The sequence below is a fragment of the Trematomus bernacchii genome, unplaced genomic scaffold (assembly GCF_902827165.1).
Source record: "Trematomus bernacchii unplaced genomic scaffold, fTreBer1.1, whole genome shotgun sequence".
Lineage (NCBI taxonomy): Eukaryota > Metazoa > Chordata > Actinopteri > Perciformes > Nototheniidae > Trematomus > Trematomus bernacchii.
Genome location: NW_022987689.1, coordinates 186,980 through 212,184, shown reverse-complemented (window position 1 = coordinate 212,184; position 25,205 = coordinate 186,980). Strand labels below are relative to the sequence as shown.

The following is a 25,205-nucleotide window of genomic DNA, read 5'->3' as shown; positions in this document are numbered from 1 at the left end:
AAAATCCCCCCTGTATTTAAGCAACAGTATACGTTTCTATCATGGTTTTTGCTGCACTCACGGTAGCAATTGTAGTGAGGATGATTCAGGACAAATGTTTTTTTTAAATAAATAATTGAGCCTCTTTCTTTGTTTTCTTCCTCAAGTCAGGCTATAAATGAAATCTTTTCATAATCATCACATCACTCTCAGTGTCTGCATGACTCAAAGCAAGAGACCTGAATGCAAGCATCTGGGAGCAGGAACTCTCTTGTGGGAATATTATTCCACCACTTGACAGACAGTGAAACTGTTGTTCGCACTTATAAGCAATCCCATCCGTATAAGAGCAATTGAACAAACAGCTTGAAGCCATCAACCTAGATATAAACTTATGTTGAGAGAAAAAAGCTGACCCGCACAAAAGGCTTGTGTCTTCAGCTACGCTAGCAGCCCTGTGAGGCTGCTAACATCAGCATGCTTGAAACCTAGCACTCTTTCTCACTACAGCACACATATGGTAAGCAGGTATACTGTTGACCATCTCTCAGTTTAGCGTGTTAGCATGCGAAAATTGGCTCAATTGCATCCACCACAAGATACAACCAACGCTAATGGGCATCTCATTGATTTTGAATGTATTTTGTAATGACATAGGACAAAAGGAACTCAACAGACCCACACATTTTTCTTAGTTTCTGGCAGTAGATGTTAAATCAGCATTTTGATTCAGTCTAAATTGTAGATAATACAAAAACTAGCTTTTTACAGAATTTCTGAATTGTTCATATCAAGGAGGATAAAAAATCGGGAGGTATCGTTCCAAAACTGAACGGCAAGGGCTGCATACTTACATACATACTGCAATCGTGTCAGAATATGCTGTCCTACCCCGTCCCAGTTCTTAACCCTCAGTTTGTATCAACTCTCCATGGAGGCAAATGTATCACGTTTGCATAATCGACACTGTAACCACTACGGATCCTGTCTATATGGAGCATGCTGTGTGGGTGGGCTTGGGTGTCAACTGATGGCAAATGTTGCAACATTCCAGTACGTTATGGAGCTTTGGTGTGTCACACTTTGGCCCAATTCCTAGGCCACCTTTACATCAGACCATTTTCATAAACTACAACTTCCTCTGCTGCTTTGTTGTCTTCAATACTGCCAGATCAATTTCAATTTCAGGTTCCTTTCCTGTCCTTTAGTGCTTTAATTGCAGCTGGGTCTTCACAAATAGCACTGCTGTTTGGATTTGATTGTTCTACCCACCAAAGTGCCCATCTCTCATGAAAACAGACACATTATAGATATTGCTGTTTTATCTCTTGAATAGATGCCTTTACAATTCGGATTAAACCCATCTGTGTTAACCTGAAGATGATTCCTCCCACATACGATATATTTAAGAAGGTGTTTCCCCTCCAACCAATTCTGAAATAAAGAGAGCAGCATCCAATTCTGGCATAAAAAAAACATAATTTTGGAGAGTAAAATCTCTTAATCCTTAATACCAATTACACACAAACATTTAGTCACTCTATAAAGACACTCTAACCCCAACATACTGTGTATGTTCTACCTTGCAACCACATCCATTATTTCCAAGCATGTACTTTGCTGCCAATCTCAATCTTCTTATCCACAATGGATTTGAACAAGATGCACTTGACAGGAGGTGGGCTTAGTGTGGGTGGGAGCCCATAAACAGAGAGAGGGGGCAAAAATACATCTTTATATTTAGCATGCTTAGTGTGTGGCCACAGCAAGATTTTGAAGTAAGCCCTCTTACGATGAAAGGGATTAACCTTTTTCACAGCAGATATTTTTTGCCTTTTAATACCAAGAGAAGCACAGGTGAGTTGACCAGGAAGTGAATGATGGATCACGTACATGCTTTTCCTTCTATAACATGTCCAAAAGTCTTAGAAGATATACATAGCTCCAGATTTGTCTTGTCTTGTCTTGTCTTTCTACTAAAATGTCTTATGTGGTACCAAATAAAGTGTTAATATACATATTAAATAATTGAATTTCACACTGCTCTGCCCCACAGTCAACATATGTATTTCTTAAGATATGACATAATAATGCCAACATTATGTTGTTTTTTCTGAGACAAAGTGGAAAACGCAGAAATACATTTGTCAAGTTTTTTTTTCTTGTTCAGCAAAGATTTTTCCCCTCATAGATTTTGGGCAGGAGTCTACTTGTGATAGCACACCTCGGTTAATTGTCAAAACACAGCATATAAACAATGTGGTTCCGATAAAAACATTTACAACTACTTACAATAAAAGCATACTCTAGAAATATCACGATATAAGTTGATAGTAAACATTTAAATATTGTATACTGGATGCCTTTTTAATCATAAAAAGTATAGTAGACATCAGTATGCTAAAATCACCCATCTACAGTGCACACATTTACAATTTAAATATAACTAATATGTGTATAATTTAAGCTTTAGGAGGATATGCATAGGATATGCTCATTGATATTTGTTAAATGCAATAGTTTTTATGTCATGGATGAGCTAAGTTAGAAAAAGCATGCTAGTATATTATTAAGTAACAACAAATCCTGTAAATAAAGAAGTGTAATATAAAAGTTATGGTGGGTTTTGTTAGCTTAAGTCACCTGCTGTGTTCATGGCACCAATCCTTGAGACACAAACTCATTGAGAAAACACGCAATGAATAGACAGACCTGAAACTGGAGTGCTTTTTGACTCCTGGATACTCAGCTTCGGGAATATCAGTCTGACTCAGCCTGGCAGCTACAGGAGATGCTGACGTGAAGCATAATACTCTAAGGTCCGCCGCGAGTAATTGCACACTCTCGCTGCATAGAGTTATGTTAGTGTTGATCTCATATTTGTATCAAACATCTCATTGGATGCAAGTGATTGTTTTTTTACGAGATAGAGAGACACAGGGGAAGGAGTGGATAATGGATTAGATCCACTGGATTTGTACAAATAAAAAATAAGGCAGAAAATGGATATTCAGCACACTTATTGCTGCCTTAAAGTCCTGGCCTTGCCTTATAACAATGTCAGCAGCCCATTGGATGGCTAAATGCGCCTGCACTCTGCTGTGATCAGCTTTTGAAGAACATCGTTTTTGTATATTTTGAGCTTTTAATGTGAAATGTTTCCATGCTTTAATGTTAAAAAAGGTCTTTATTTTCCTCATACTGCCTGTGCTGCAGCACCTCTTTTCACCCTCTGTCTGAAACCAGAGCCCAGTCTGCTCTGATTGGTTAGCTGGCCGGCTCTGTTGTGAGTGGTCAACTGTTTAGTGATATCCCGCCCCTTAGCCTATCACGTACAATGTGTTGGAGCGCTAGCCAATAGAAGCGCAAGTGTTACATAGTGATTTCACAATGTTATGGAAGTAAACAAAAGGAGTCCAACAGAGGCATTTCAGGCAGAGGGGGGGAGTGTGTGGGAGAGAAACTCCCTCTGGAGAGAACTTTGAGATTTGTGCCTTTGCAGACCATTTACATGCACAAAAACCTATATCACACTAACAGTCTCTGTCTCTTTTGTGATGTGTTGTTGTGTTAAGCTGGTCAATATTTCTTTGCTAAAATTCGCAGATAAAAAAACATATTTTCGATTGCATGAGAAGGCGTAGGTCACACCACAAAGCCAGGTCAGGTGTACTGTACTCTCTGTGCGTGGGCGGATTTGTGCTGATTAAGGTCTCTGAGGAGGGCTGAAAATGTTCAAGCCTAATCTCAATAAGTGTAACAGCAGGGAGTCTGTGATGCAGTGAAGACTCATCATTCTTTTGCATGCTTTTCAAATTCATAGAGACAGGAACCCTGTAGGAAGCTATGGCATTTGACTGATGCATACATACAACTGAATCCTATTTTCCTTACTGATATTTGGTTCAATTAACATGCACACAATAATGTTTCCATACTATAAGAGAAGTGTCTTTTTAAGCGGCTTATGTGAATGCATAAACTGGCTGCTCCTTATTATATGATGAAAATACTATTTTCATCATTTCATTATTACTTTGATAATCCAGAGGTTGTCCTGGAGTGCACTTGCATTACAGAAATCACAAATAAGACATGTCTCATGCTAACAGCTTTGTACAGCTAAGAGCAGTTGTTTGTGCTCTATGCTAACGTCAACTAGCTAACATCACGACAATCCTTACTAAACACTACTGTAGGAGCTACAAAATTGTGTCATTCAGGATTCTGATCCATTGTGAGCAAGAAATTAAAATCTAAAACAATTCTGATGGCGAACGATCCATTAGCTGACTATAGATTTCACTCGAACCCACAAAAGGTATTAGCATTAATCCTCTGGGAACCCTGATCACAGAAAACATCATGGCAGGCAAAAGTTGTCAAGTGTCTGGCCAGGGATCAAGGTGGTGGACGTGATAGACCAACATTGCTCTCCATACACAACAAAACCCAACATTTCAACAGTCCGGGCAGTGGAGACGGAGCGAATTGGCACCAAGAGAATTATTGTTATCTTCTGAAGAAATGTGTGTGACAGTTTCAGTCTAGCAGAAGGAACTACTCAACTGATTATTAATGTGAGGACATGAGACAGACAGGAAGCCTCAGACAATAAATTATGCAAATGCAGTCAATACAAATCATAATTGTTTTAAAAAATACATTAGTGGTTACATTTCCTCAAGGCCACTAAAAGGCTGCTATGAATGGGAAAGGTTGCTGGGAGTGAAACGCAAAGTTTATTGAATAACTAAAAGGTCATCAGAATAACAATTGATCCATTATCAATGTTTGTAGACAATTCAGGTTAAATGGATGTAGTTAGGGAATAGCTATTACTGAAGGTATATAAAGGTATGCAAAATACGATAACGGTTATTGCATCCGGCTACTCTTTAGGTTCTTGCGACCAGCAGCGTCTGTGAGCCAGTGGCCTCTCTTTGTATCTTTTTGATCCCTCAAAGCAGCTCCATCCAAACCTCGGCTGAGATGAGTGTCAGGTTTTTAACTTTTTAGACGGATCAGTCTGTCTGATCAAAATCACATGGACTTCTGAGGATATTTGATGTGGAGATGTTGGCAACAGACACTGACACATTTAAAAAGCAGTGAGTGTCTCAGCTGTGATGTGATTTTCAGTACCAGATCCTAAAAGGCTCATATATTAAGATCCCAAAATGATGTACATTCTGTAGAGTCATGGTAATAAAAAGGGTTATGAACACATGCACACATGGTCATTCATGCAGTCTTGTGAATGCCGTATGAAATCATGATTTAAATACAGAATGAACTATATGTGAATTGTTAATAAAATATATAATGATATATATATATTTGTTTCTATTAATTCTAACTGGCAGTTTCATACTCAAAACAGTTATATTGTTTATTATTAACCAATAATAATATTATTGCTCTTATTTTATTAACATTAGTAATATTTCCTTTTATATTTGATATATTATTTGTATGTATTATAACTGACTGACCTTGCTGCCCCTGTGTGTGTGTGTGTGTGTGTGTGTGTGTGTGTGTGTGTGTGTGTGTGTGTGTGTGTGTGTGTGTGTGTGTGTGTGTGTGTGTGTGTGTGTGTGTGTGTGTGTGTGTGTGTGTGTGTGTGTGTGTGTGTGTGTGTGTGTGTGTGTGTGTGTGTGCGTGTTTGTGCGTGTGTGTGTGTGTGTGCGTGTTTGTGCGTGTGTGTGTTTGTAGGATGTAACACAGAGTGGGATGAGATCGGCTGCTGGCTGAGAGCTGATGTCGGGCAGGTGGTCAACGTCTCGTGCTCTGAGGTCTTCCAGCATTTCTCCAGCAGTCAAGGTTGGTTTTGATATCTCCAATTTTAATAAACATAGAAAACAATAACTTAATTGGACATGCACTCAACTGAGCAGTTTAAATACAGATGGTAATGTGGAAGTTACACTCTCTGTTGGTGCATGCTCAGTTACTAAATCTGTGCTGTATAATCTGGAGAATTAATGCAGGCTGAAGTCGCTCTGATGAAGAAGTACAGCATGAATTATTCATTAATGTTTGTTGGCAAGAATATGTATATAGATATATACCGCGGGAGTTTCTGGCAAAATAAGTGACGTACTATCTTGTCTGCAGGGTTCATATTATGTCACATTATGACTTCCTCTTGGGCCTTTGTAGTACTTTCCAGAAAGATGGTGCTGATGAGGACAAGAGGGACATATTCAGAAGTTACCATTATCTAGTCTTGAGTAAATCAAAATTAAGATGTTTTATATTTATATTTATAAAAATGTCCCAAATTGGGATCAATAAAGTTCTATCTTATCTTAATATTATTTTTATAATAGACAAAACGGATGAAGTATTGTTTCATAAGTATGTTTTAATCCATTAATCCTCAATTTAAAGGAAAAACAGGTATATTCAATATACACAATTCTGGGACTCTTTGTTCTCTGTGAGAGGATTGTCAATATGAGTCCAACATTAAAGGAGGTAAGGTCAGGATCATTACGGAATAATGCTCTTTCCATTCCTATCTCAATGGAAATCCTACTCATTATGATCTGATTTGCAGATCACACAAACAGACCAGAGCATTTAATCTCAGTGGTGCAGTTGGCGGCATTAGTTCCTGTTTGCTCAAAGGAAAACTAAAAAGCAAACCCCACTGCCACACTTTCTGTATTTCTTTGTTCAAACAGTTCTGCTAAAGCCCACATGTGCTATCTGTGGCAGACACATTTAGATTCCCTCTAACCCAGCAGTGCAGGGAGCTTTCAAGCTGAAGACCTATCCTACGACACCTGCAGTTTCCACACGGACGCTAACCTGAACTGAAATGTCAGTAGACTTGAACATGAAAGCATAAAATGTTTTATGACTGAATGCACTAATGGAGAGAAAAGAGAACAAATGTCAAGGTGTCAGAATGTGCACCAGACAGAGACATTTCTATAGCATTGTAGCTTACAGAGTGTCATTTACAATATGAGATACTTCGCTATGTCATACTCAATACCACTTCTTAAGCTCAAGAACATCAGCGTGAAACTAATTCTTTTTGTAGAAGTAAGATAAGCTTATCAAGATGTTTCCCAGTGGCTTTATGCAATGTCAGTGGCTACAGGATTTGGGACATATGCAGCTTTGATTGCTGTTCAAAGCAATCAATCACAGGGATTTCATGTAATTCATATTTTTTATAAAGTTATTAACAAGAGTAATTGCTGGTCTATGAATTGTAGCGCTTTGTATGATGCCTGATGCATTGTGCCAAGTCAATCGCCTAGAAAGACCAGAGTCTTAAATATCTTTCCTTCGTGGCGCAACAAGGGCTCATAATGACACTTGTTTATATTAGCCCCCCTATTTAAGCGTTATCTATTGACTATCGTTCACTGTTTAAGAGTCATGATCTTCAAAGGCGCCCGCTCGCTAAACAGACAGAGCACATTACTTAGTTGGTTTTTAAGCCTGCTTCCTATTTTACATTTTAAATACAACTTTCTGTCCCCATTTACATTTGACTGATTTTAGCAATATATAGAGGGAGATGCAAACAGCTGTTTTGACGAGTTGTTCATAAATTCAGAATATATTTGATAATGCTACATTCTTATGCAACCCAGTCTCAAGGCATTTCGTGTTATAGTCACGAAATTAATCTATTGATTCGTGTTCACCAACACGATTTCCCCATTTTTTCCGTGTTACACAGAACGATTTTAAAAGCAATGTAAATAATAACAAATTAGAAGGAAAAAGAGATAAAAAAATACAGATTTCAGTATTCTGAGGCTCTGAGCCCCATTTATTTTCCTCACGGACGGCAAATAAACTTCGACATTATACAATTTAAAATAAAAGGGTTAGGGTTAGGCTTAGGGTAAGATATTGAGTAAGAAAATGTTTTTATGAACCACACAGCTTCCGGTCTTCCAAGACGCGACCAAAAGACGTGGTGCAGGCACGAAACACACTACCAATAGAAATACATTGCTTTTATTGCGTTCTGTGTGACACGAAAAAAAGGGGAAAATCGTGTTAGTGAACACGAATCAATAGATTAAATTAATTTTGTGACTATAACACGAAATGCCGTGAGACTGGGTTGTCTTATGTGAGTGCACTAAATTAATTGATGTATTCTTTGATTTGGAACAGTGGCTTTATAATTGTTAAGTGTGGTCAAATCAATCAATTAAATATCCCCCTTACATTTTCACCAGCCCCCAAACTCTATTCATGCTTTCGCCTGGCCTTTACAGTATATCATCCTGAATGTCACTGCATTTGCTCCATTTTCAGCACGATTCACAGCACAATTGATATAAAACTATTCCAAAATGTTAATGTTCAGCCAAAATGAAGCAAAGATTAAAGGTGGGGTAGGTAAGTTTGAGAAACTGGCTCGAGATACACTTTTTGTTATATTCCATGGAATGCTCTTAACATCCTGATAGCAATGAATATCTTAAGTGCTTTGACAAAAAATCCATAAAAAAATGTCATCTGTGGAAGCCGTAATACTGTAAAAAGCACGACCAATCATTTTAGCCGGCCCGGCTAAAATAACTGGATGGCCTACCTGCCTGTCAGCCATCCATCGGGGCACAAACTTATCTCGTGCCTTCATTGGTCATGTGCACGTTCGTGTGTGTTGGAGGAGGGGCTCTGTAAGGAAGTGGCAGATTTTCTTCGGTTGTGTACTTTCAAATTCTAGCGATCTCGAGCCGGTTTCTCAAACTTACCTACCCTACCTTTAAGAAGAAGGTGAATAATAACAAATACATTGAGATATTGAATACATTGTACGATGTATTGTGAAGTAGAACACTTGTTTCTATTAAAAGTTCTTTGTAGTCTATATTAAGTTTCTTTAATATTGCAGTTCTCTGTCTGTATCATTGTTTATTTCCCCAGACACAATCCTTGACTATGAATAACCTGGCTTATGGTAATAAAACGTATACTGTTGCTGATTCTGAAAATATCTGCAGAGGTTGAAATAGATCTTGTCTCTCTGCTGTCTGCCCGCACATCAGGATTTGTTTTCAGGAACTGTACGGAGGACGGCTGGTCAGAAATGTATCCTCCCTACAACGATGCGTGTGCTTTCAGTGATGACAGCGAGCCTGAAACTGAGGTAAACACACACTTGTTGTGGTTTCTGTCATGCCATTCAACCTACTTAATTGTAGCTTCAGTCTAAAGTCAACGTGTGTATGTAATTAATTTAAATACAATGAAGTAAAGTACAATTACATCAAATTGTAGTTAAAGGTGGGGTAGGTAAGTTTGAGAAACCGGCTCGAGATCGCTAGAATTTGAAAATACACAACCGGAGAAAATCTGCCACTTCCTTATAGAGCCCCTCCTCTAACACAGACGAACGCGCACATGACCAATGAGGGCACGAGATAAGTTTGTGCACAGATGGAAGGCTGACAGGCAGGTAGGCCATCCAGTTATTTTAGCCGGGCCGGCTAAAATGATTGGTCGTACTTTTTACAGTATTACGGCTTCCACAGATGAAAGTTTTTTATGGATCTTTTGTCAAAGCACTTAAGATATTCATTGCTATCGGGATGTTAAGAGCATTCCATGGAATATAACAAAAAGTGTATCTCGAGCCGGTTTCTCAAACTTACCTACCCCACCTTTAAGTAAAACATTGAGTTAATATTCCCATTTACTTTTCACTACTATAGATCCTCTGTTATTGATATTTTGTGTGACATTTCATTCATCAAGTCATCTCACTTTCATTTCATTTGACAACATTTCCTCAAACTCTCTGTGTCTCTCTTTGCAGACGACCTACCTCTCTGCGTTCAGACGGGTTTACACCGTGGGCTACGCCACCTCACTCATCTCCCTCATCACAGCCATAGTGGTGTTCACAGCCTTCAGGTAAGCACACACTGTCCCAGATACAAACAAATTATAATAAGGGCAATAAAAAGGGTCAACAACCATGATGCACACACATATATCCAGATATTGTGATGGTCGACTGTAATAAAATCCCAGGAAAAACCTTTGTTATGTAGAGGCTTGGGGATCTGGCAGTACGGCAATCAATAAACAATCCTTTCAACTCCTAATCCACTAACCCCTCGCCCTTATTCCACCTAGCTTAGCACTTTTTACTTTTGTTGTTATTTTTGTTTTACTTGCTTGTAAAGCGCTTTGAGCACCAGGAAAAGCGCTATATAAATGTAATGTATTATTATTATGACTATTTATGTACATGTGCTTCTTTCAGGAAGTTCCGCTGCACCAGGAACTACATCCACGTCAACCTGTTCTCCTCCTTCGTTCTGAGAGCCAGCGCTGTTTTCATCAAAGACACTGTGCTGTTTGCTGATGAGACCCTGGACCACTGCTCTGTGTCCACGGTAAGCAGAGTTATCAGTCATTATTGTTCCCATCCTAAAGCAGATTCCCACATCTGCTGTATGATTGACAATGAAAAGAGGAGAGAAAAAGGGGAAGACAAGAGATGAAGGGCAGCTGTCGTTTCTCAGGCAAATCCATTCATTAGTCGACAAGATTGATGAATTATTTTAGCATGTACCTAGTTTAAAAACAATGAAACAGCAGGTACGTTTCAGTTTGCTGTGGATAATATAATGTAAGGGTCTAAGCTGTACCCTTATGTAATTGCTTTATCATTATTTCATTTTTTTCTTTTTGTAGTGAGTTTCATTGTATTCTTTGTAATGGAAAAGCCGTTCATGCAGCCTGTAGGTATGGTGGGAGGTAGTACGTTTTTCCATAGTCCTACTGTGCGTTGTTACAAGTGGTTGTTACATTAAGTGGACAATTTTCCGAATGGCGTCAAAAAAAAAAAAAAACTAGGATTCCATCTATATTCAAACACACGTAGTAATGAAAATGTTTTTTTGTGTGAAACCACAGAACATTGTTACATATCTGTCGATAACCACCGAGAAATCTCACCAGCATGTCTCTTTGTATGTTTTTGTCTCTTAAGAGAGGTGAAACAGTGCTTTGTTGAAGGAAATATTTTTGATTTGATGAAGGAAAAATGCACATCAATGGCCTGAACTTTGACTGCTTTGCTATTTTAGATGGCTTTTGTGAATGGAACCACAGCCAAGATGATTAAACCTCCCTGAAAGGATCAGAGAGGCCGATGTCAACACAGAATCAAAATAGAAAGAATAAGCGGCATCGTTTTTTGCTTTTGCACTCACGTGTACCATTTGTACACAAGCATTTCAAAATATTGCAAAACATTTAAAGGAGAGGTGTCATGCTTTTCCGGTTATTACCCGTCCCCTTGTGTGTTATGAAGGTTTTTATGCATGTAAACGGTGTGCAGAGTCAAAACCCTCAAAGTACACCCTATAGCGAGTAAAACTCTAACACAGAAAATACCTCCCCAAAACGCCTCGTTGGAGATACTTCATTGTCCATTTGATTCTTCCGGGACGGCATGATGTCAAGCCGTACCCGGAACGAAATGGACCAATCCGTGGAGCCGTTACGTTACGTCCGCGGAGCCGTTACGTTAAGCCCCCGCTGATTGGTCCAAATTGACCAATCCACGGATTTCCTCACACACACATCTGTGTGCAGGGAGCAGGCAGCTCAGCTGATTTCTCCTCCCTGGCTGCAGGCTGATAACAGACAGTTGGGATCGCGGCGAAATTCTCTCTGCAGACCCATTCTCACAGCGTTTATCAACCTTTGTTTTACTCAATCTCAAGCCGTGGAATCTCAGTGGAAATGGCCATGACACCTCTCCTTTAAGTTCTTGTACTAAAAATGTTGTCTCGATAAAAAGATTCACAGTCTTTTGGGACATTGCAGAAGCATATTAGCACGTACACCTTTTCAAAACCCTAACCACAGCTTCTCAAATCACAAACTACAACCACTCTTTAAAGAACACACAAACAAATAGGAATATCAGTTTTTCTCATGAAAAGTAGATATTTTGGAAATATAAAATTATCACAAAAACATGTAGTTAATACAATTTAAAGATATAAACAACACTGATACAATAATTGTTACCTAACCTATTCATGATATAATGATATAATCTGAAAATGTGATAGGTGTAGTATATATCTACAGGATATAACTGCATAAATGGAGAATATAAAAATATAGAGAATTAAAACTACTGTAATACTCTACTTTACGGCTTTGCGTAAACAAATGACAAATCCAGACTAACGTGGTTTTTCTGTCCTCTCTAGACAGCGTGCAAGTCAGCCGTGGCTTTCTTCCAGTTCAGCATCCTCGCCAATTACTTCTGGTTGTTGGTGGAGGGCATGTATCTTCAGACCCTGCTGGCGCTGACTTTCGTCTCTCAGAGGAAATACTTCTGGTGGTACATCCTGATTGGATGGGGTGAGTAGAGATGACTGAGTAGGCCGGGCATCTGAGGATGTGCAAGCCTATGAGAAATGAAATATTGGCTGGATAACAACACAACATTTAAAAGTTGTTTCACAAACCTACAAAGGATTTTCATTTGCTCAATCACAAGTGAAGGTGTTAAAGGGGCCCTATAATGCTTTTTGGGGTTTTCCCTTTCCTGTAGTGCGTTATTTATATATCTTTTGGGAGTTTCTAATTATGTGTTTGATAACTGACACGATTCACCCAGCTTGCTGAGTATACATGGCCGTGTTTGACTGACACTGTGGTTTTTAAAGTGGCCTGCGGTCAGACCTTGAGTTTTGCTGTGAGAGAGCGAGACTTGCTGTGACGATATACTATCCAATAGTCTACTGTGAAGCTAATCATAAACAATTGTAGGCTGTATTATATATTCAGCTGGTCATTCGTGTGCCTGTTGATTGTAGTATTGTTGTATTTCAGTACATTGAATGATACTGAAATGTTTTCCTGTCATCTTTGTCTTATTATAACACAATATAATCACATTTAGATGGTTGGGATTGCATTTCCAGTAATTCAATCCCAAAAGCCATGGCAACGATTTATGAACACAATGGCTGTTCCTGAGACTGCTGTTGTGCTCACTCGTGTTTTCTCGGCTCTCCCTTTGTTCTCTCCCTTATCTCTTGCTTCACTGAGCTCTCTACGGATGTTTAGAGTGCTTTCCCTTCTGTGCTGCTCATTTCCATTGTCTTCCTATTTCCATCCAATTGTCTTTGTTGATTCCTGTTTTCTGAATATTTACCTGTTCAAGCCTGTACTCTCAAGTGCTTCTAGAAATGTTACACAGTCTGTGGTCTAGCGAGTTAGTGATGCAGTGAAAGAAACAGCTTCACACCTTTTTTTTTGGTGAAGAGCCTGAGTTTTTGAACCTTTAGGAAAGTTTAGGCAAACAGATTCTGAACTTGGCAAAATACTACATTTCTGGAGGGTATGCTGGGCCTTTTGTGGAAGCATATCCATTTTCCAGGTCCTATGTTTCCAAGTGTAATACTGTGTATTAATACATTAACCCTCACATTGTGTTCAGTTCAATTTTGGTGCGTATAAAATACAAATATTTATGTAATACTATCCTATGTTATTGAAACAAGGGTTTAAAGTAGCCCAACAAAACCATATTTTATCATGTATTTGATTTGAACGGTCTTTAAAAAACTTTTATCTGTGGTAATCCAGGTCAAACGGACCACACAGAGAATAAGAGTCTTTGTTGTTCCTCGGGTAACATTTTTATCAAACACTTGTTTGGGTTTGGTTTGATACACAAACCACCCAGATTATTTAATCGCAGCATGCCACACTATTATAAACCAATGTTCTCTGTGAGTCAGATCCTTTGTTTTTGGATGACTTGGTTTGATACTTTTTTAAATGCAGGATAAAGGACTGGACAAAATAAATAAGTAGATATATTCTGGATATGTATAGATTTCACAAGTTAGAAATGTGGTTAAATTAAAAATTCACATTCTTTTTAAGTGTTGTAATTGGACTAGCATAGAAAAGGCATGTGCTCCTTTTCTAGCACAACACAAGCGAATAGAAAGCTGGGGATCTTTTTTTCCAATTTGTATGTCTAGGAACACCCTGGTAACATAATGACCTCCGTTGGGAACTCCAAAGTGCTCTTTGTAAAAATCAGTTGTTATAGTTATGATAATGCATGCCATACTCTCCATTCAACTATATAAACCAATTGACTAAACACATCCAAAACTGATATAAACATACAACTATGAGCTTGTTTAAGGAAAATCTGGAGTGAAATATGTCCGTCTTGTATCTGTGTTTTTGAAAACTGGCAAGGAAGCCAGCCTGTGTTTGATGTGGAGCCCACTCAGTATCCAGAGTGTCTTTGATATGTTTTATCACCTTCTTTCCAGTTTGTTCTATCTTTCTCCCCAGCTTTAATCCTGTGTGTGTTTCTTTTTCTGGCATGTAGATGCAAGTGGGAGATGGATATATTTATTACACAATGTCTTATACGCTGAACAACGTTTTAATAAAATATGAAGTACACATGTGACATGGGGCTTGAGCGTCGTTCAGATTCATTTTCTTGACACATAAACAATGTATTAATAATTAATTATGCTTATGTTATTTTCTTATGCTGCAGGGCTGCCATCAACAATTCTTATACTCTGGGTGCTGACCAGATTTTTCTATGATGACAGAGGGTATGACTTATCACACAACCTAATTACACAACATTATTTTCTCATAATTTCTCTGCTATCATAACTTTGCATGTTAAACAGTAGTAATTATTCTAGAGTACTTTGATTTGAGTGTGACCTGATTTTAATATTTGATTGCAGGTGCTGGGACGACACAGACAATGTTGGTATTTGGTGGATAATTAAAGGACCAATCACAGCCTCGCTGCTGGTGAGTGGAGAGCAGTGAGACTGTACTTCTACCAATTAACTGTGACTATGATCCAAGTGGGGGGTTAACTATCAAATGTCATAGTTTATTTTCAAAACAAGGAATACTATACTTCACTTGACATTTGCTGGCAGATTTGTTCAGCTCTTGAAAAGCTAGCAAACTAATATGAAGCTAGCCATATGAGTTGCTGCAACAAATGGTGTCCCTTTGATTCTTTCATTTAGCTAGCTAAGTGCTTATTGTGATAATTGTGTATCCAATTGCGTGTTTCTCTACCAGATCAATATAGTCATCTTCATCAACGTGATCCGGATCCTGGTCCAGAAGCTTAAATCTTCAGCAATGGTTGGAAACAATGAAACCGGACACTTTATGTGAGTCAATACATACTGACACTTCTGAGCCGCTTACACATGATAGCCAGTATTTTAAATGGTTGGATTTGGTAGAAAAACTACTAATCTGAGCAGCAAAAATCATTCTGCTGGGAGAATGTCTCCTCAAAGACACATACTGTATGTATGAATTTCATTTCTCAGTAAAGCTTCAACGCATTAGAAAGGTAAGTGGGGGTGATGGAGGCACCTGCGGCTGCAGCAGCAAGCAGAGCATCTAGACGAGTCTCCCCTTTATAAATCACCTGATGAGATTGGCCACCTGCAGCGGAGTAACATCTGAACAGCTGATGAATAGACTGCAGATTGTGTAGGATGAAGGTAGCGGCTGATCAGCCAATCAGCTGATGCAGGCAGGACTACAGAGGTCTGCCCCAACAAAAGGCTGCAACATTTATTTTTATCCGCCTCAAGTTTTCTCTAGCATTTAAGTGTTTAGGAAGTAAAATCATTTTTTGGAAAACTTGACCTGATAAGACATTTTAAATAAATGACTAGATATATTTCTATATTTTGTAATAAAACTATTACATGGGGTAGAGTAGTGGTCTATTGTGTGCAGGCTATCGACTGATGAATCACACATGAAAGTATGTTATCCAGATTTTGATAAAATAATCTTTTATGAGAACCATATTGAATGTAGGTGACATCAAGATTAGAGAGTCAGTAATGCTTTTTGAAGGAACAGTGATTTTGAGAATGCGAAAAAAAAAAAAAAAAAGGTTTAACCGTGAAAAATCCAAAGTGACCAAAAGTGATGCAATCTTTAATTGGGATTTTATAAAGGTTACACGTTTAATTTTTCAGTACATTTCTCTTTGATGTCTGTCTGCAACCAATCCCCACACAACATATAATTATTGTTTCCTATTTAACCTCTAAGTTTCAGTCCATTGAGAATTTGGTTAAATGAGATTCACCTTCATTTTCTCATACAATGCATTAGGAGATAAAGTGTTATGGAGCAAATGTTCACTGCTGAGGTAAAACTGCTGAGTGAGAAACTGATATGTTAAAAATCGATGTCAGTTTCTTTGAAGAGTTTACTATGTGTAAGGAAAGGAGAGCGAATCGATAAAATCTCCTGATAACATCCTCTCTGTTTAGGAGGGGAAATGCTGCGTCTATGAATCTACTCCTGTAGCCCAGAGATCTTTCTCTACCTGAGTTAATCCTTCCTTTCTTTTGACATTTGGTTGGTTCAGTTCCAGCTCAGCTGAATTAATTTACAATGAGAGCAGCACACGAAAATAGCATCAGATACCAGAAATCTCCTTTATTGCTGTGCGACAGGATGGCTCCACCAGTTCAATGAATGTTTTCAAGCCTTCTAAAGCTTCATCTCGGTTTTACAAACTTCAATCTGGTTCGGACAGATCTGTGACATGAACACGAATCTTGAATCTTTCAGCAGTCAAATCGTTGATGATATTTCTAATCAGAAGGGTTTTTGTGTTATTTATATTCATCACATGTCACTTGTTAGACGCTTTTATCCAAAGCGACTTACATACTCAATACTGTGGACAATCCCCACAGGAGCAATTTGGGGTGAATTGTTTTGCCCAGGGACACAACGACATGCTGACTGCAGGGGTGTTTGAACCTGTGATCCACTGACCCCCCTGATCCGATCACCAATGCACTAACCCACTGCGCCACACGCCTCCCATATTCAGATGACTATTTTCACTGCCTCGTGACATCCTTGGATCTGTTGGGGTTAGATTAACTGTTGATTGATCTTTGATATATTATGTTTCAAATCAGCTTTGAGTCGATATCATTAGTTATAGGATATAAGAGAAAGGGGGATTATTAAATGGTTGTGATTTTGTATTTCTTTTGGGATGTAGCGCAGAGGGGGAGTTTTTTTCCTCGCTGCAAGTTGGTGCAGTATTGTAATGTCATCATAATAAACATAACATTTACATGATTTTCAGACACCGCTGATCTGATTTGAGCACAATGAATCAGGGTTCTGTATTTTGACATTTTCACTGATGACGCTGTTGATTTAAAGGTCAGTTTGTTTAATGAAAATGTGATATCTGCCACATGGGCGAGCCTTTGTTGAAACTTGGCGACATAATAGATTCTGGCATTTGAAACCAAAGCACTGATTAGATTGACACTGATAAAGGGGAATATTTCAAGCTGTGAAGAACCATTTTATATAAATATTCAAATTTGTGTTATTCAGTTCTTACTTTAAAGCTTCTGAAATCTTCTTGTTTTCTCTTTAACATGAAATATGAACAAATGTCAAATTCAGAGTAAAAAGCAACGTTGTGAGTTATTGTTTATTAAAAGATCAAGATTGAAAAACGTTGCTTTATCAGGACATCAAATCTGATTGAACATTGGCCAGGCAGTGTAAGCAAACAAATCCACCGCTTTCATCTCATTATGATTCAAAGTTGATAAATGATGATGGTATGTGACAATGCATTTTTTCACATGAGTCCCACCAACTTCAAAATACTTAAAAAGAGCAAAGATAAAACTGAAATGACAAACATTTGTCATGAAATAGCCAAAAGATTACGTGTTCAGGAAGGAGCCATGGCTCAGAGTAAGCTGAAATGTGTTTTCAGGACCTTCAACACGGATTAGCTCCAGATTGTGTTTTTACATTACCTGGACGGATGTCTCTCTTCTTTCTCTCATTCCTCTGTTGTTCATTTCCCTCAGGAGGCTGGCTAAATCCACGCTGTTCCTCATCCCTCTGTTTGGGATGCACTACACAGTTTTCGCCTTCCTGCCTGAAAACACTGGAGTGGCCGCCAGACTTTACATCGAGCTGGGTCTGGGGTCCTTTCAGGTATAAAAGAATAGAGAGGTGGCGGGACAACAAGTATTAAAAACCACATTAAGACAAATTGTAAAAAAGGTTTCCAAAGATGAATGAAGAAACTCTCAGTTTACCTTGGGTTATTTTGTGTAGCAGACATGTTGACTTGCAGTAGGGAAAAGCATAGGTGTTACTAATAACACAAAAAATTGCTCTATACTATTTAAGTCTGAACAGTTTGAACAGCTGACAAGATGGCGGCGCATGTATATGCTGCGGCTTTTGGACTCGCCAGTTTTTGTACAGACTGCTGATAGATGTGTATATAACAACAAGTCCTCCAACTCATACAACCAAATAGGTCGATTGTTCAAGCGCTTAATACGACCTATAATCACGTTTTAAAGTTTTCGACCTCTAGTGCTCCCGTTGATTGCAAACGTTACAGAGGGTCGTTTATTCACAAATAACCCTCTCTGTAAAATCCTAAATTGCAGGATAGTTTGGCCATTAAAATGCTTTTTGATTCGATTTCTAGCGAGAAAGTACAATATACACTTCTCGCTAGAAATCTAATAAAAAAGCATTTTAATGGCCAAACTATTCCACAATTTAGGATTTTCCAGAGAGGGTTATTGTGAATAAACGACCCTCCGGAGCGTTTGCAATCAACGGGAGCATGTTGTTTCTTACATGACCACTAGAGGTGCTACACGTGACTCTGGGTCGTATTAAGCTGCTGAACAATCGACCTATTATGGTCGTTTTTTGTAGGAGGACAGGCTGGTATATAACTGCATTCTGGTTAGACCAGGGGTGGGCAAACTTTTTGGCTCGGGGGCCACTATGAGTTTTAAATTTGACAGACGGGCCGGGCCAGTAGCAGATCGATAAAAAAATATTTAGCTGTCCACTCCTCATTATACACTCGGCACTCAATGTTGACTTTTCTTTTCTTTGGTCCACTCATTGTTACAGATGCGGGTTCAAAGGTGAATTATTGCGTCATTGCGTCATCGTTTGCGTCATGACGTAAACATTTACGTGCCTTCTTATGACCCACACAGCGTTTTACGTCGCTGATTTTCTCCGCAACACCGCTCACAACAACATCAATAGAGGACTGCGTCAGGTAGTTTTTAATCATACGAAGCCAGATTAAATTAAAGAACTACTTCTCCAACCTTGTACCATTCTCCAGAGTGCCGTGGAGCATTGTTTATTAATGCGGTTCAGCTGCATTACTGCCTGCTGCAGTGCTGCTCGTCTACCGGAGTTTATTCTCCCGTTAACTCGCGGCAGCGGCCGCTGTAAAGTATTCACTGTCCGACTGTCACACAAGCAGCTGATAAATATCCCCCATCCCCATCAGTGAATGTGTTTTAGTCTGAACGCTGTTTGGCATCACAACGCTGTTATGAAAGTTTCTCTGGCATTCTACAGGTGATGTTAGCAAAGCAACCGAAGCTAATCAGACTATCTTGACTACTTGTTGCTATCATATTGTGGCACAAGCCGTTTTCTACACGCATATTTTACCGGCGTAGTTTTCGTTATGATTTTACTTGTGATGGCCACATGTAGCCCATGTATTTATTCCATCCGATAGCTGCAATAATATAAAACAAAAGGAAAACGTCTGCCTCTTCACAATGGTCAATAACAGTGAACGGATGGTCATTAAAGTAAGGTCAAATAAACAGAATCACACTAAGCCTGGTTAGTGTTGCCTGACTTTATATAAGTGTTTTTTATAAGTGTGTGGTCGCGTTCTAGTCACTTTGCTCAGCGCTACTGCTTGTTACAACTTGTATTCGCCGTACTCGCCATGAACTGTTATTGCTCAGGTTAATCTCGACCCCCTCCAATGTAAGCGTGACATATTTGGTTCTTGGATCTTGCCGGGTTGCCGAGTGGGGCCAGCTGAGAGAATAGACCAGACTCCAGCAAAGGTAAATTGTGTCTAGAGTGCGCCATCTAGTGGGATCAACTGAAATGCCGGGTATTGCAGGAAAAAGGCAAAATGAATGCGGTCTTTACTATAATTTGGACAATTTTGTACCAATATTCGGCGGGCCGGATTCAAAAGCCCAACGGGCCGTATATGGCCCGCGGGCCTTAGTTTGCCCATGCCTGGGTTAGACCCTCCTAATTTCGTTACACTCTGCTTGCATTATGTAATGACAATAAAGTAATCTAATCTAATCTAAGTGTCCCAGTAAACCATGCCATTAACAGTTCTTATGTCAACATATCATTTTTTATAAATTACCATTAACTTGCAGGTTATTTTCATGTCTCAATCAATGTTTGGTTTGGTGATAGAGGCATTCATGACATCATTTTTTGCATCGTTTTAAGTTGTGTAGCGTATATGACATAGGACATTTTCTCTAAAGGGATTTAAGTTAAATGTGTAATAGCATTGTAGTGTTATCATTTTAAAACAGTGACTATTTATTCTGCGTTGCAGGGTTTTGTGGTGGCACTGCTTTACTGTTTCATGAATGGAGAGGTAAGTGAACAAAGTGATGGTTTTCTGATACACAAGTGCTGCAAACACTTTTCACGGGACACCATTTTTCTTACATCCATACCTTTGTTTGAGTTTGTGTTACTACGTTATCTAACACAGTGTGTTTTCTGATACTGCTACTGGGGCCAAATGTATATTGCACGCATACAAAGACTATTTCTGCCTGAACTCTGCACATATGAATGCAGGTCCAGACAGAGCTGCGGCGATGGCTGAGAAAGTGTCACAATCAAAATCATCTCACCCCAGCCAAGCGGAGTATCACTCAGATCTCAGTTCGAGCCCGCGGGGGGCTTGGGCGGCCTCCTTCCAGCGGGAACATCTCTTCAGTATGATTTCTAAAAGACCATCCATCCATGAGAGACTGGTTGTTGTGATAATGTCAAGAAAACTATCAGAGGCAGTCCTTGCCCTGCTGATGACATTAATTCAACAACACCCGTGACCCATGTGAGAGGAGCGTAATGATCACTAATGAGTGATGGAGGAGATGTTTGGTCGAGATGCATTACTTTGGTGTCACCATGAAAGCACTTTTTGAGCTTAATCACAGTGTATTTGGGGGTTGCAACCAATAAAATAGTAAAGAGTAAAGAGACCCTGGAGCTTGATTTGCAAGGATGACACAGTGACATGTGGAAAGACCATAGAGACAGAGCTGGCCGGGGAACTTGTAGGATGACTTCACATGTTTGTGTTTACAGATTGTAGTAGAGAAGGAGCAAATGTTGAGGGATTATGTAGACAGCTGAGAAAACAATGAATATTTGAATGTGGCTTAATAATGTGAAATGAGCTTGACTTCTCTAGCAGTTTTTATGCTGCACTGTACATGTTATTTTAGTGCAGGCTGAAAGTATGTGCAGTACTGATACGGACCAAATTGCGAATTGATTTTTTGTGCAGAAACTCGCCTGCTGCTAGTGAGAAATATTTCAATCATGAAAATCCTGAGCACCTGTGAAAATGTATTTGAGGCTGTGTGTCTGCTTTTGTATGCGTGTGTTTGGGGGGGTGGGTTTGTGTGTAAAACTGAAAGATTGAGAATGTCATGTATTTAAAGACTTCTTACTCGGAGGAGTTATATGCTTTGGTGAGCCATCTTCGAAACACAGTATTTGTCAATACTTATAAGCTTTTCTTCGTTTGTCATTTTTATTGCTGTTGCTAGATGTGGTCATCTTAATTTTTCGTCACATTTGTTACACTACAGGAAATACCAAAATATTGCCATGGTAAAGTAGCATCATAATGGTACTACTAGAAAAAGTATTTCTATTGACACAGTAAAAGTAAACTGTACAGAAATGTATGTTCAGATAATCTGTGTTGGGTATTTTATTCAATATTGGTGGAGCAAAAGTCAGATTCTTATAATTTTCAATATATGGTTTAATAATTATATAATTAAATCACTGTACTTTTCTCTCAAGCACCCTGACGGTCATTGTCAGTACACAATATATTAACATTTTGCACTTATTTTATATTAAATACATTGTGTTTCCATTGTTGGTCTTGTGGGTTTAGTAAGGGTCAGCCTGTGTAGGGAAAAGCTCAGAAATTAATTAAACGTGTGGTTTGAGAATTACATTGACTGTTTCTTTTTGACTATATTAATTAGTTATACACTTTAAATCAACAAATTGTAAAATGTGTTTTCTGATAGTAGGATTGGGGGTTAAGAAAGTTACTATATACTTTAATTTGGAAATAACTAGGAAAGAGAAGAAGCAAATTGGTCTTTAAAATGCTTCTAGTACAGTAAGAATGATTGCTTTAAAGAAGTACTTAATTAAGCTGGATACAGCTGGAAATATTTTCAAACAACATTATTCCTTTCTATAATAAAAAATAGTGGCGTACGCATTAGGGTGGTCCTTAGTGTCATGTACATTTTCGAATTCATTTATTTTAAGCTCCAACCACCGGAATTTGTTATGATAATCAAGAAAACTCTCCTGGTGAATTTTATTCAAATTCCAACAACATTTACCCCTCCCTCATCAACCTTGACGTTTAGCCTCAGTAGGGTGGTCCTTAAAATTGAAAGTCTGAAAGTCTAAGCTCCAACCGCCAGAATTCATTCTATTAGTCAAGAAGACTCTCCTGGTGAATTCTCAATCTGACAACATTTACCCCTCCCTCATCGACCAGGGCTGCCACACCAGCAGCCGCGGAGGAGAGTTTTTTTGACTAATATAATTAATTCTGGGGGTTGGAGCTTAGACTTTCCGACTTTCAATTTTAAGGACCACCCTAGTACGCATGCATCTACTGCCAAATCAGTACACTTTCCTTTTTACCAGATAGGACAGTTGTGAAAAATGTCCAACAATATCAACGAAATACAACAATTTACCACAGATAGATTTATTTAGCAGTCAAATTTCACAATCTGGGACATGAATGTTGGACACCAGAACGCATGTTACACATGACACACTGTCACAGGTATAACATAATATTGATGAGGGTTTATAGATATTATTTTTTTACATTTAAATTACTTATATCCTCATTAATGCTTGTCATTACATACACATGCGTACAGAATACACTCTCCAACTTTCAAACAAACTCACGCATTCACTCTGAAAACACTTACATAAACATAAACATACAAAAACACGGTCACAAACATTACAGGTCTTCGTCAAGAGATCCACCTGTGTGCCAAAAATATACATATACAGTTGACTGTATATATGATCAAGAAAAGACATCATTTGTACACCATGGCAAATTGATACAGTAGCAGGCTAAGAGCAGCTGAGCAACATTGGTACATTCAAAAATGCATTGGCAATCAATACTCACACACTCAACACTTGATAAAACTGGCTTCAAAACACACAGCGCCAAAAAAGGCTTCTAAACACAGAGAAATGCCACACTGCGAATAGTTTGACATATTAGGAAAAACATTAAATATTCACTTTCTTGCTAAGAGTTAGATCACACCAGAGAAAAACTGTCACTTTGCAAGAAAGTTCCAACAATGTCAGACTAAACTTGCTTTTCTGTGACACAACAGATCAATGTGAAACTGAATGCTAAACCAACTGTAAGAAGATGTGTGTGTAGAGAAAGGTGTGGTCAGATTAAGCCAAAATTACATTTCACAGCCTGACTTTTTATAAAAATCAAAAAGTGCCACAGATTATCACCATTTCATCACATTTTGAAGATTTTAAAATCAAATAATTCACAGTTTATTTTAAAAAGTAAAGAGAGAAGAAATGGCATTTGGGGATTGAGAGTAGGAACATGATATAGATAGAAAACCCTAATTTGTAGGCTTGTTTGTTGATTTGTGTAATACAGACGCAGATGCAAAGAATGATAAACATGTGGCATTTACAGTAAGTGATTCAATGCCACACACTACCTCTATTTAATCCAACAAGTACAAGGATCAAGAAGCAAATCAATGCCAGTCAAACTTCTACATAAAAATAATCAAATTAAAATACTAACACTCTGCTGTCACCTTGTGGTGGACAAATATACAGCACAGACATGGTCAGGTGAGGAGTTTTCCACTCTTCTTTTTCACAGACACTAACAGCTTTGAGACATGGTCGTTTCCATCTGAGTGCATTCACACTCAGAGTGACGGCTGGTGATAGAACACGTAAGCAGCAGCAGAGGGTTTTATCTCACCCTCGTACACGCTTTGTGTTTTATCTGTCGCATTTGTTCCACCTTCTAACACCTCCCTAATTAAAAAAGTATTTTTTTTCCACCTCTGGCTCTCCTTCCCCTTGATAGAATCTCACCTCACACGGCTTTGTCCTAAAGCAGCCAAGCAGATGCACACAACTGATACATCTCTTCAGGAGTGTGGGCGTTTTATCTTTTATTAGAGTTTAAATCTTAGTTTTTTTATCTCTCACAATATCCTCTGCGGCTTTGGACATCAACATCCCGTGAGTGTTTTCGTTGTTTTGATTTTAAAATTAGAAGTGAGACATCACATCCCACCGGTTATGGCACTACATTTATGGCACTTTGACCAAGAGAGTCAATATCAATCAATTTAAATGAAATCATATATCATGAATGACACATACTGTAAGAAAGCATGTATACTGTACATTGAGTTATTTCACATGGCACTGGTTCATGGAAAATAAATATACATCCTTTTCTGATCGACAATATTCATAATTGTAATCTACATTCTTTTAATCCACTCAAATGACAATACAAAAAAATAAGTATCTGGAGTAAATACTGTGGATAAATCCTTCTGTACACACCGTTTCACATTTTATCTTATTGAATTATTCCCCCAGCCGGACAGTTATTGTTTGTTTAGCTTAGTTTTCTGCGCAAATCAAAAAGACAGGAAGAGGAAAATGGGTAACACTCAGGCGATTGTCAGGAGCTGTCACATTAAAGCCTTTTGTTTCGACTGTTACAACATGAAGTGTTTTTTCAAGCTGTTTGTGCATCTGATGTGGTGCTGAACTGAAACGGACTCAAACGGATGATGGTTGTAACGAAGAGGCTAAATAAAGCATCAGTGCAAGTCTCAAACACATTATATTTAAAAAGAAAAAATACACAACAGGACTCTTTTCGCTTGAAGCATTGCTCCAATAAATAAGCTAGCACACAATAGAAACACACCTTCTGTACATTCTTTGCAGGGAATAAGTTT

The 25,205-nt window shown here is 38.5% G+C and overlaps 1 protein-coding gene across 1 annotated transcript in view; it reads left to right on the top strand.

Moving 5' to 3' along the window:
* Positions 1-22,124, top strand: part of ghrhra (growth hormone releasing hormone receptor a) — a 32,275-nt gene extending 10,151 nt beyond the window's left edge. Inside the window, exons 3-13 of the mRNA XM_034137538.1 lie at positions 5,695-5,802; positions 9,012-9,112; positions 9,782-9,879; positions 10,235-10,367; positions 12,204-12,357; positions 14,534-14,594; positions 14,736-14,805; positions 15,088-15,182; positions 17,901-18,030; positions 20,474-20,515; positions 20,725-22,124. Of these exons, the coding sequence (XP_033993429.1) occupies positions 5,695-5,802; positions 9,012-9,112; positions 9,782-9,879; positions 10,235-10,367; positions 12,204-12,357; positions 14,534-14,594; positions 14,736-14,805; positions 15,088-15,182; positions 17,901-18,030; positions 20,474-20,515; positions 20,725-20,871 (1,139 nt within the window). The 3' untranslated portion in view covers positions 20,872-22,124. The remainder of the gene's footprint in view (positions 1-5,694; positions 5,803-9,011; positions 9,113-9,781; positions 9,880-10,234; positions 10,368-12,203; positions 12,358-14,533; positions 14,595-14,735; positions 14,806-15,087; positions 15,183-17,900; positions 18,031-20,473; positions 20,516-20,724) is intronic.
* Positions 22,125-25,205: the final 3,081 nt, after the last annotated feature.